This window comes from Gossypium hirsutum, chromosome A09 (genome assembly GCF_007990345.1).
Source record: "Gossypium hirsutum isolate 1008001.06 chromosome A09, Gossypium_hirsutum_v2.1, whole genome shotgun sequence".
Classification (NCBI taxonomy): Eukaryota; Viridiplantae; Streptophyta; class Magnoliopsida; order Malvales; family Malvaceae; genus Gossypium; species Gossypium hirsutum.
The window spans coordinates 59,122,302-59,135,534 of NC_053432.1; the positions used below are offsets into that span (position 1 = coordinate 59,122,302).

A 13,233-nucleotide genomic window follows, 5' to 3' on the forward strand; every position below is an offset into this window, starting at 1 on the left:
TCAAAGTGGCTCTGACTGATGAGACTCTTTCGCTTCTTCACTTTGTTCCTTTACTGATGGCTCTCCAAGGTGGCTGACCAAAGGCTCTTTACAAGGATTTAATTGCTAAAATCTCTATGAAGAGATGATTCTAGGTGTGGGGAATAGAAAATGCTAAAAGAATTGTGAGAGAAGAGAATGATGATGGATGAAGGATGATTGATGAGGGAATGAAGGGGTCTTATTTATAGGTGAAAAGAGGTAGGTAGCTTGCTAAAAATAACTGGGTTTAGTCTCTTCAAACTTCTCTTATGAGTGGCCGGCCACAATTAGTGAAATTTGAGCTGATTTTCACTTGATTTTTAAGCAATTTAAATTCCATAATAACTCAGGACTGAGACTCGGTCAAATGTAAATCTTTGGGCAAATCTCTAATTTCTTTAACAATGCAAGGACCTTATGTAATTAAAGCAAAAAGTGGTTTAAATGGACAGCCATGTGTAGCCAAATTTGGGTTGACTTGGTATTCAATTTAGATAGTTTTTGTAATCCAACAAAGCTACCAGACCTGTTGAAGGACCAAAGAATAAAACTTATCCAATTTAAATAATTAATTATAACCCAAATTATTAATGAAATATTTAAAATGATTTATTAAATACAATTTTATATTTTATTATTTAATTTAATCATGCATGACCCATTTTATGTCTTAAAAAATCTAATACGTTCAAATCAATATAAAATAAGCCATTTTATGCATGAAAACTATATAATAAAGCATAAAATCACATTTTAATAATTTCTATGTCCTAATTTCATATTTTCACATATTTCATTAATTTATTAAACAATTACTTAGTTTTAACAACGAATTTAAGTAAAAATTTGATAAATTACATAGGAAAAATCCTATATATTTTTTTCAGTTTACACCCCTGCACCTCGGAAAAATTTTGAAATTTTGCGAAAAAAATTCTGAATACCCGGTTTAGTCCCAACTTATTTCTAATGCATATTTTGGGGCTCGAGGGCTCATATAAGGGACGATATGATTCATTATGAATGGTTTCTGATATGAATGTTAAATAACATGAATTGTCTGTTATATATTCTGTAAATTCTGGTAATACTCCGAACCCTATGCTGACAACAGATACAGGTTAAGGGTGTTACAAATTTGGCCATTAATGTATGCATGTTTCGTTAAAGTGGCCCTAATTGTATTTTTGAGCCTTTTTTTGGCCATCAACCATTGTTCTTTTTTTCAATATGCTTTTTCTAATAGATTTAATGAATAAATTCAATGTTTCAATTTTTCTTTTCTTTTAAAAGGTTTCAATCTTTCATACGTTTGTCTACTGCGTAGTTTTTCTATCGAGTTAATTTTTTTAGATAATTACATTTATTTTCTTTAAATTAAGATTTTTTTAAATTTAATTTAATGTATTATTTATTTATTTTATTATTTTTCACATGTAATTATTTATTGGGTTATCTAAGTAATAAATTACATCTTATTAAAAATATTTTACATATAAAATTCCACATCATCCCAATTAACTTTTATAACGGTACTTTCATTAAATCTGTTAGAAAAAGCAAATTGAAAAACAGAACAAAAGTTGATACTAAAAAAAGACTAAAAAGTAAAATTAGGATTATTTTAACAAAACATTCAAACGTTAGTGGCCAAATTTATCATTAAGCCTTAAAAATATTATATTATATTATAGATTATAGATATAAATTATAGATAATTAAAAAACTTTATAAAGAAAAAATAATAATACTGATTTAGCTGTAAAAAATGTTAAAAATATATTTAAAAAACAATAAAAATACATAACAAATCAACTTCATTTGTTAAAATTTGTTAGACTATAATCCCATAAATAAACCAAACCAATCCACTCGTCCTTCATGCCAGCACATTCGGAGGGTAATTTCAACTAGAATGTCTGAAACGACATCGTTTTCATAAGCAAACTCTGGTAAACCAGGACTAGATTAAGAGATTCCTTTTTACCGCGGGAAAATCCAATTAGCATTGCTTTCGTGTTGGCTTCGAATTAAATCCCTAAATAGTTTCCTTCTCGCTTGAAAAATCTGTCCTTTCTATCTAACTCAAATTGGAACAAACCCTTTTTCTAATTATCTCTATCAATCAATTGGGTTCTTGTTTTTAATTGAAACCCTAATTTCTTAAAGCCTCCATTGTTTTTTTTTTCTCGGTACTTTTTTTCGCCCTTTTCTGTTTTGTCTAATTTAGAAAAAAAAGGATTGAATTTTTCATTGATGTTTCGATGTTTTGAAATTCGCAGTGGATAGTCAAGGATCAAATTTAGCAATGGCGAAAAGTTCCTTTAAGCTTGAACATCCTTTGGGTGAGTTTCATTGATCCTCTTCTCTTTTTCATGATTTTTTTTGAACATTCTGCTTCATTGAATTAATTTTTGATTTAGGTATTCTTTAAATTTTGTTTAAATATACTTTTTGTTTTTATTGATTAGTGAGGCTTAGTCAGATTCTGCTAAATCTTGGGTGCAATTGGGCATTCTTTGTCCAATGTGTGAGATGTTGAATCATTATATTGATAGTCCTAAATTACCTTGATAAAGCTATTGCAAATTTTGAAATGAGCAGAACATGATGATGAATAGAAGTTTGCTTGTATTCTATGTTCTGCTACTGTCTTCTTTGGTTTGCTTTTTTAGGTTATTCCTTTCATTGTTGGTAATGAAATTTGATTGGAACCATTGGTATTTGATTCTTTATTTCTCTCAACATTGCTTAGCAAAGGATTTTTTTAAGGTTAAAATATGCTGTTAGTCCCTTTACTTGTATTAAATTTGAGACTTAATCCCTGTACTTTAAAAGTTAAAAATTCAATCCTCCTTTTTCAATTTAAAAAATTCTAGTCCCATCATTATTGTCATTGGTAGTTTCTGTCAAAATTTGTCAATTTAACATGTTTACTTTTTTTGTCAATCATATGCCACCTCATATGAAGACACCCTAATAAAAATTCCCTAGAAAATTTTTGACAAAAAATGCTTACAATTTTAATGACTGGACTGGGATATTTAAATAAAAAAAAGTAGGACTTAATTTTTAAATACAAGTACTATATCTCAAAATTTGTCAAAGTACAGGAACTAACAACTTATTTTAATCTATTTTTTATTGCACTTACATTGTTTAGGCTAATGTACTAAGAATAACCCTTGAACTAGTACACTTTTTCATGTAAGCTCTTATGTTTTTTTTTTTTTTTTTAAAAGAAATACTAAATAAGCTCATACACTTTTATTTTTATTTGAAAGTGTTGAATTTAACTAAAGTAAAAAAAGGAAAAAAGGAATTTCAAGCTAAATTGCTAATCTGACAGAATGAAATAATCAAATTTGTTGATTTGGTCAAAATCATTAAAAAAAATTGCATCCTTTTTGTTTCAGTTTGAGGCTTCACAATTTTATTGATTATAGAAGATTGAATCTAAATATCTATCTATGTGATTAAAACTAGTTTAACCTATTAAAATTAAAAAATATATATACTAAGATTCAATATTGACAGCTGAATATCTCATGAACAGTGGTTGTAACTTGGTATTTGGGTTTCTCCAAAAAGAGTTTTACTTTTAGTAAGGGCTTACATGAATAAATATCAAAGTATAGGACTTATTTAGTTATACAAAAACATAAGGGCTTATTTAAACAAAGCGTACTAGTTTAAGGCCTTCTTTAGTACATTAGCCTTTTAGCTCTATAATAGAAAAAACAAAAATCGAATATTGATAACTTAATATCTCAAGAATATTGATTGTAACTTGGTATTGAGTTTCTCTGATAGTATTTTTAGTTAAAACTAAGGGTTTACATGAATAAAAATAAAAGTTTAGGAGTTATTTAGTTACCAAAAAAAACATAAGAGCTTGTTTGAACCAAGTGTACTAGTTTAAGTCTTTTTTAGGATTAGCCTTTTAGGGTTATATTGTATAGGAATGGATGGTATAGTTGCAGCATCCTCATTTCCTTTGCTTGTCTTGCTGCTCTTATTCTCCCATCCGATTAAGCTAATTAAAATTTCGTTTTACTTGTTTCCAATTCTCAGAAAGGAGGCAGGCTGAATCTGGTCGCATCAGGGAGAAGTATCCAGACAGAGTTCCTGTTAGAATATTCAAGCCGCTATCTTCCCTTTCTGCTTAATAATTTTCGTCCTGCATCACTCTTTTAATATTCTTCTATACTTGCAATCATGCAGGTTATCGTGGAGAAGGCTGAAAGGAGTGACATTCCTGACATTGATAAAAAGAAGTTAGTCACGTTTGACCATATTAAAGTTTAAATTTTCATTTTCTGTCACACTTTTTCGTTGTTTTAATTTTCCTGAGACTGTTATCTAATCTTTGCTATGCGTCTAAAGGGTTAAACCACATGGAGGGTCCTTATAGGCTTAGGAGCAAATTAGTCATACTATAGAAGTGACCAATCTAGTTTTTGTACATTTAAGAAAATGGATCGTAAATGCCAGTAGAGTAACATCAAAAAATGCCAACTTGTATTTTAAAGTGACGTGAAAGAAAATGAGCAGTTTATTCCGTTTTTCATGCTTTAAAAATGTTTAATTTTGATTTTTCTTTTCGCGTTACTTTAAAACACAAGTTGGCAGTTTTTAACTCATTTGAAATTTTGTCCTTTTTGCTTCAAAGTTAAATGTACAAAGACTAAGGACTAATTCGCTCATCTTTATAGCAGAGACCCTGTCTATAATAGTACAAGGACCTTCTAGTAGTTTTAACTACTTGTAAAGTCTCCTGCTAAGTTGTGCAGGAAGGAAATCGATTCTAATGAAACATCGGTAGAGCAATGCTTAACTATTCTTATTCAGTCTGTTATTTGCCAAACTTGGTTTCTAGTGAATTGATGTTTTATGTCATTTATTTGCTGAAGCTTAATGGGGGGTATTTTTCGGAGAACCGAACAAGATATACGACTTGTTTACTGGTGACTGTTTCTGGTTTTCTTAGTACATATTCTTGTTTGATTATGGATTCAGGTATCTTGTTCCATCTGATTTGACTGTGGGGCAATTCGTTTATGTTGTACGCAAAAGGATTAAGCTTAGTGCGGAGAAAGCTATATTTGTCTTTGTGAAGAACACTCTCCCTCCTACTGGTTAGTGATAATATATTACTTTCAAGTGTCATAACATGTTACAATTTTGTTTAGTGTGAGGTTGAATTTGGTTCTTTTATTTGGTTGCAGCTGCTTTGATGTCTGCAATTTATGAAGAAAACAAGGATGAAGATGGCTTTCTGTATATGACTTACAGTGGAGAGAACACATTTGGTTCCCCATAACTTCTTTAGCACTACGCTATTATCAATCTATGTAAATGGCTAAAAGGGAAAGGCGTAAATTCTCAATGGTTCCACTTAGGCTATGGTTTCTGTTCTTGACGATGAACTTGGAATTTTATTTTCTTAATGGAAGAAATTAACTTTATCAATGATTATTAAATTGTATTTTTATGTTTTAGTTTAATGTTTTTGAGTACTTGAAATTATTTATATATAAGACTTGGTATGTATGTAAGTTCAGAAATGCACATAAAACTATATTATACGAATAATGTTGCACAGAATGTTTTATGTATTCCTACAACATTAATTTACAGAAGAATCAAATGACATGAGAAAATTAGCCATTGAAATCGATAAAAAATTAGCAATAACAGAGAGGGCTTATGCAGAATGATAACACCAGCACCAGCATACATTTGAAGCAGGAAATTATTATCCAATCATGGCATCTACTTGTAACTTTAGGGTCAACAACCATGGATAAAGCTTCTACTAAGTCCATCGTTTGCAAGCAGAGAAGACAAAACCAAACAAGTTGGCTTTGTCTAATCCAATGCTACTAACCAAACAAGTTGGCTTTGTCTTCTTTTTGCAGATGATTGGTATATTAGAGCGTATGGTCAAAGGTCACGGAGGCAGAGCTATTTGCTTAGTGTCCTAAGGGAACTTCTTAGTTCCTACATATCTCTGCATGACAAATTTGAAGCCACCATTGACTTTAACTAGCTTATTCCAGATCAATCCAAATCCACGGGACCACAGCCATGTAGTGACTTTCTTAGAAATTTTATGATCAGTTAAGTCTGCATCAACCTTAAATCATGAAGGTTGCAAGCAACCATTGATCATTTTAATGTACTCTGAAAATCATATATTAAGCTTTGAATATCTGCAGGCAAACATGGCAATGGATCTTTCATGGCAGTTTTTATTCTCTTCTTTAGTTACAGCATTCCATGTTACTGTTACCGTTGCTCAACAACAGCCTCTACGCCATTTTTGTATAAACAGCACTGGTAACTTCACCAGCAACAGCACTTACGAGACAAACCTCAATCAACTGCTTTCATCTTTCTCCCTCAACACACCAAATGACAGGGGCTTCTACAATTTTTCATCTGGCCAAGGCTCCACCATAGCTAACGCAGTTTCATTTTGCAGAGGGGATTTGAACTCAAGTGATTGCTTTAACTGCATCAATGACGCATACCGAGAGCTCAGAAATCGCTGCCCTTACCGAATAGAGGCGATTATATGGTATGACTATTGCACGTTCCGCTACACAAATCGCTCCATTGTTGGTGTCAGGGATGTCGACCCTCATTTCTTCATGTGGAATTCAAATAACGTGTCGAATGTAGATGCTTTTAATCAGGCCTTGGGTTCCTTAATGGAGAGGCTAAGAGATGTCGTTCAAGTGGGGACTTCCCTTGGAAAGTTTGCGACAGGAAGCATACAAGTTACACCTTTTCAAACAATATATGCGCGTGTTCAATGTAGTAATGATTTGAAACAATATGATTGCCGATCTTGCTTGTCGCTGGCCATTGTTTATATACCGCGTTGCTGCGACAGCAAACAAGGAGGCAGGGTATCTCTGCCTTCTTGTAACTTTAGGTTTGAGATTGTACGCTTCTACAATAGAACTTCTGCTGATATAGACACAAACGATACCACAACAACAGCATATCCATCTTGGCTGTTGCTTTTGCTGCACTACTCATATCCAATGTCATCTGCATCATTTTACGGTTTAGGAAGCGAAATCTGAAACGTCAAAGTAAGTAAAAAGAATCAGTTTATTGTTTTTCATTCATTTGCACTGTTGTGACTGAATCTATAATTTACTTGTTTTTGTTTTCTTTGCTACACTTCTAAAGAGCATGAAGCAACTGAAGAAGGGGATGAAATCGCAACTGCAGACTCCTTACAATATGATTTCAACACCATTAGAGCTGCTACAAATCGCTTTTCTGATGCAGATAAGCTCGGACAAGGTGGATTTGGAGCAGTTTATAAGGTAAGACGTCGAAATACAAAGAAGGGTATTGCACCAAATCATAAGTTCAATTAGCATATTCATATATATAATTCATTATGATATCGTGTTAGGGCATACTTGCTGGTGGAAAATTAATAGCAGTGAAAAGGCTGTCTACGGATTCTGGACAAGGAGACCTTGAGTTCAAAAACGAGGTTCAGTTAATGGCCAACCTTCAGCATAGGAACTTGGTTAGGCTCCAAGGTTTTTGCCTTGAAGGAAATGAAAGACTTCTCATCTATGAGTTTGTGCATAATGGAAGTTTGGACAAATTCTTATTTGGTATGATATATCCGTGTATTACTGCATTAGAGATTTGATGTTACAGAGAATTAATTCGGATTTGCACAATTATGGTGATGTAGATCCAGCTAAGCGACCGTATTTGAATTGGGAAATACGATACAAAATCATAAAAGGTGTTGCTCGTGGGCTTCTCTACCTTCATCAAGATTCTCAACTCAGAATTGTTCATCGTGATCTCAAAGCTAGCAATATATTGTTGGACGCAGAGATGACTCCTAAAATTGCAGATTTTGGCATGGCAAGATTGTGTCCTGTTGATCAAACACAAGGTGCTACTAGTAGAATTGTCGGGACATAGTAAGTATTACAAAATAATCTTGGCTTTGAATAACATAAATCAAACAAATCAAAATTTGATAAGTCATTGGTTTTTCTTACATTGATTGATCTGTAGCGGATACATGGCACCTGAATATATAATGCATGGTCAATTTTCGGTTAAATCAGATGTTTTTAGTTTTGGTGTACTGGTTTTGGAGATTTTAAATGGTCAAAGGAACAATGCTTTTAAAAATGGGAGCTACATGGAAAATCTTCCAAGCTTTGTAAGTGTCCAAATCTTTTGATTCTGAATATTATGATGCATTAAATGAATGTAGAGTTCATCAATTTGCATGAATTAAACCCTTCAGGCTTGGAGAAATTGGGAGGCTGGGACAGCAATGGACCTTGTAGACCCCAATTTGAGGGATGGATCAACAAGTGAGGTGATGAGATGCATCCACATTGGGCTGCTTTGTGTTCAAGAAAATGTAGCTCAGAGACCAAACATGGGTTCAGTTGCTCTAATGCTTACTAGCTACTCCACCACTCTCCCACTACCCTCAGAACCAGCATTTCTTATGCACAGCAGAACTCAACAGGCGATGCAACAGTTAGAGGACTTAGATTCCGAGGCAACAGCATCAAGTCGATCCAAAAATGATATTGGAGTAGTATCAGAAAATGAGCTTTCCATTAGCGAGACGTATCCAAGATAGCAGTCTCTAGTTGCATTTGTATGCATTTTTATGTCAAAATTCAGCCTCATTATCATTTTTTATTTCTCATTCATACAAAAGGGTATAAAAGCTGAAGCTTCACAACTATCTTTTTCCACCACTCCTATATCAATAAAATGCTCTCTTTGGATTCTTCAACATTTGCAAAGAAAAATCAAGATTAAAATGAAAATAGTTCTTCAATTAACGTTTTAAAAAGATTGGGAAACATTGAAAGATCCCTACCAATTGGGTTGTACGTGGAATTTCTACTTTTAATTGCTTTTGTACTATGTAAAGGAGCTAAAAGAAAAAGGTTCCGGATGACCTGAACAAATCGATCAAGGCATGCCAAGTAGAGGTAATCATGGGCCGGGCCGGGCCGGGCCAAGATAAAATTTTAGGCCTGTCTACTAGGCCTAGGGCCCGGCCTGAAATATGTGCCTAAAATTTTGTCCAAGCCTGGCCCGAAATAAAATTACTAAGCCCGAGCCCGGCCCGGCCCGACCCAGATTAATTTTTTTCTTATTTTATTAAATAAAAAAATTTAAAAATATAATAAATCAAATATATTTAAAAACATAAAAACAAATATTAAAACAAATAAAAATAATACTAAAACAATTCTTAAAACAATACACACATTAACAATATAATAAAAAATAGTTATATTAAAAATTTAAAATAATTAAAAAAAATAAAAAATATATATATTAATATATAATTCGGGCCGGGTCGGGCTGGGCCCAGGCCAAAAAACTCTTACCCGAGGCCCGGCCCGTTTTCTAAACGGGCCTCGTTTTTTTGCCCAAGCCCATTTTTCGGGCCTATATTTTTACCCAAACCCTCCCATTTTTTGGGCGGGCCTTCGGGCCGGGCCGGGCCGCCCGGCCCATGATCAGCTCTAATGCTAAGTCTTGTTTTCAATATGATGAATGTAAAGAATGCGATTAAAGGCCTGAATAGTCATAGTTTATGGAGATACATGATTGAAGTTAATAGAGATTGATTCAATGGCTACTCTTCCTTCTAAAGAAAAAATTATTCTCAAGTACCCATATCGGATGGAAAGGGAGAGGTTAATGGGTGAGTTTTGGTGCATGGGATGATTTTAACGTGATAGAATCCAAGACAATAGTTTGTATAGATGACAAAAGGGGTTTGCTAGGTTTCAATGCACAATTTCGATGAGAAAAATCTTGAACACACGAACGGCACACGAACAACAATTCAAACAGAAAAACGAAGCAATATAACAAGGCTCCCAGGCCTATGTTAAGCCACTATCTTTTAAGGTTTTATTCATTCTCACCTACATTCTGTGTGCAAATAAGTTTCAAGCAAATGTGCCTCAAGGATACAATGAAGTCCAATGACTATTTGTGTATTGCACCGATGAAAATAGTCCATTATGTACTGAGCATATATAACAAGAAAATTAATTTCTATAAAGAATTAAAACAATCTAAAAATAGTAGAAGACGGAGGAATGATAGATAGAACTTTTGAGAAATTAATGAAGGCTTCAAGGTATGTATCAATGTCACTTTCTTTAAGGTTCTATTCGCCCCACCTATATTATGGTGTGCAAAAGAGTTATTGAAAAAAGAACCTCGATGATACAATGAATCCCAATGGCTGTCTACGTTTTGTATTAACGAAAACAGTCCACTGAACACTGATCAAAGTATAACAAGGATATCAATTTGCAAAAATTCTTTATAGAACAATGTAGGAATATGAAAGATAAGAGAATAATATAAAGAAACTTTGTTACTATAACAAAGTTTCTATGTTTTTTGGTGTGTGAGACAAATGAAATTTGACTTCTATTTATAGGAGTTCTCATATCTCTTCTTAGGAACACAAATATCTAAATGGATAGTTACATCTAACAATAAGCATAATTATTCAATAGATGTCTTATTGAATAATCATGATTCATTGTTAATAATAAAGTGATATGATTTTTGAATTTAAGAGGCATACTTCATCACCATGAAATGTGATAACTTTTTGTAACGACTCGATTTCTAGTTGTATCGAAAAATGTAGTTTCGAGACCCCGTTTCCATAAACCAAGTTCGTAAATATTAAATAAAGATATTTACGAAGTTAATATATAGGTGAATTAAATTTTGGATATTTAATTTAACCTAAATTGTGATTAATTAGGGCCTAATGACTAAATTGTAAATTCTAATCACTATAAATTTTTAATTAGAAAATGATTTGAGGATTTAAATTGAAATTAAACAAATGTTTAAAATAGCAATTAGACCATACTATTATATATATTAGTGGACGGTATGGCGGTATGATAATTAAAATTGATTAAAATAAACTTTGTTTAATTAAGTAAAAGTTAATTAACTTAATTAGTAAAACAATCCTATTATAAAAGAAAGAAATTTGTGGAAGGAAAGAGAAATGCATCATCTTTTCTTCCCCACAAGACCGAACGCCATTGAAGAAGGGAGTTCAAGTTTTTCAAGCTTTTAACTTTATAATTAGGTATGGAAATTGAGTCATTTTCTTATAATTTTTATGTTTTTGAGGTCATGACACTTGATTTAGCTAGCCCATGTATCAATTTGTACTTTCTTAAAGTTTTGAAAGATGAAATTGTTGAGAATTGGAAGTTTTAAGAGTTAAATTGATAGATTTTAAGTTTAGATGTGAAAAAAGACAAAATTAGAAAGCTTAATTGATAGTTCGTACATAAAGGTACCAAATTGAATAAAATGTAAAATTGATTGTAGGAATAAGAAATAGGATGTCCCTAATGAGCTTTAAATTGAAAGTTTTGTTAGTCTTGATTTTAGAGACTAAATTTAATAAATTAAAAAAATGTAAATATCGATAATTGATTGTGAGTTGACTGATTATTGATAGTGACATATGTCTTATGTTAATTCGTAGCTAACGTCAACTCGGATTCGTCGAGAGGGAAAGAATAATCCAATGTCGTCAATAAGTAGCTCGAAATTTTCGATTTGTATTTCTATGATTCGAGACCAATTTAATTGATGCATTTTCTTGTCATTTTACATCATACATTATTGAGGTAAGTTATTGAGGATTACTTGAACTGATTTGATGAAGTTAAGATTGATTTTCAAGACAAAGACTAAATTGAATAAAATAAAAATTTAGAATCTACTTGATACTTAATAATTGGCATGAAATTGTGTTGAAATATATTATATTAGTTACGAAATTGTGATATGTTGATTGAATTGTGATTATTGAATTATAAATTGAACTGTATATAATGAATAAGAAATGGACCCTATTTGTTGTTCGAAAAAAGTCATATATAGTTAGGATGCCATAGGGTTAGAGTATTGAGTAAAACCATCATTCCCTAGCATTCTTGGGTGGTAGACATTATGCATTGAGTCATTATTGTCGAGAAACCCGGGGTGACAATTGATTGAGAAAACCATTGTTGTCGGGCAATCCAGGATGATTGACCTCCGCTAGACGTTTAAACATCTAGACTAGAAATACTACAACAAATAAATATAGGATTAAACAGCAGTGTCCGCAATTATACGGGTCAAATTATAATATATTAAAGAATTGTAATAGCCTGTTTTTAGTCAAATCGAAATAGTGGTTTCGGGACCAAAAATATAAGGTCAAAATATTTATTTTATTATTAAATTGAGTTCTACAGCGTGATAGTATGATTGTGTAAAAATTTCGTTGAAAAAATTTTATCGTTTGAGTGCTTAATTTGATAAAAAGGACTAAATCACGTTAAGTGTAAAAGTTGGGCTCTAATAGCTAAAAGTGTCTAATAGCTATAGCACTTTAAAGTGGAGGTCCTTAATTGGTAATCAAACCATTAGTATTATTAGTGGACAAATATGGACATCATTTATGTGATTTTCAAAGGTTTAAGTTAAGGTTAATTAAGTAAATTAGTAAATAAAAGTAAAATTAGTTAAAACAAAGGTGTTATCTTCTTCATTTCACCAATGTTCAGCTGAAATTCACCATAGGAAGAGAGCTTATATTCGGTCAAGCTATTTTTCATGCATGTAAGTGATTTTAATCTCGGTTTTTAAAGATTTCTATGTTTTTGGAGTCGTTGTAGCTTAATCTGCTAGCCCAGGGACTAATTTGTAAAATTTTTAAAGTTCTAGAGCTTTACCATTGATGAATATGTAATATCTTGATTTTGGGCCTAGTCAGAATAGTGGTTTCGTGACCACAAAATCTGAGATAGAAATAATTATTTTATGATTATTTTAAGGTCTATGATATGATTGCATGATTCTGTGAAAATTTTGTGAAGAAATTTTATGCATAAAGTGCTTAAATTGAAATTAGGGACTAAATCGAATAATTTACAAAACTTGCATTCTAGAAGTTTCTAATATGAAATTGTTTTGAAATATTAATTAGGAGGTCTTAAATAGAATTTTACCAATTTCTAAGTCTTGGACAAAAATTGGACATGGATGAAATTTTTGGAAAGTTTAGTAGTAAGGGCATTTTGGTCATTTAGGGGTAAAATGAATTAAAATACAAAATTAAAAGCCAATTTT

General features: G+C 32.0%; 1 protein-coding gene and 1 pseudogene across 1 annotated transcript; both read left to right on the forward strand.

Moving 5' to 3' along the window:
• Positions 1-2,000: 2,000 nt before the first annotated feature.
• Positions 2,001-5,493, forward strand: LOC107888977 (autophagy-related protein 8C). The gene is made up of 6 exons (XM_016813256.2): positions 2,001-2,213; positions 2,304-2,366; positions 4,096-4,151; positions 4,246-4,298; positions 5,041-5,159; positions 5,250-5,493. Exons 2-6 carry the CDS (start codon positions 2,330-2,332, stop codon positions 5,342-5,344), a joined length of 360 nt encoding a protein of 119 aa, XP_016668745.1. The 5' UTR covers positions 2,001-2,213; positions 2,304-2,329; the 3' UTR covers positions 5,345-5,493.
• Positions 5,494-6,127: 634 nt separating this feature from the next.
• LOC107888976 (putative receptor-like protein kinase At4g00960) lies at positions 6,128-8,828 on the forward strand (annotated as a pseudogene).
• The last annotated feature ends 4,405 nt before the right edge of the window (positions 8,829-13,233 follow it).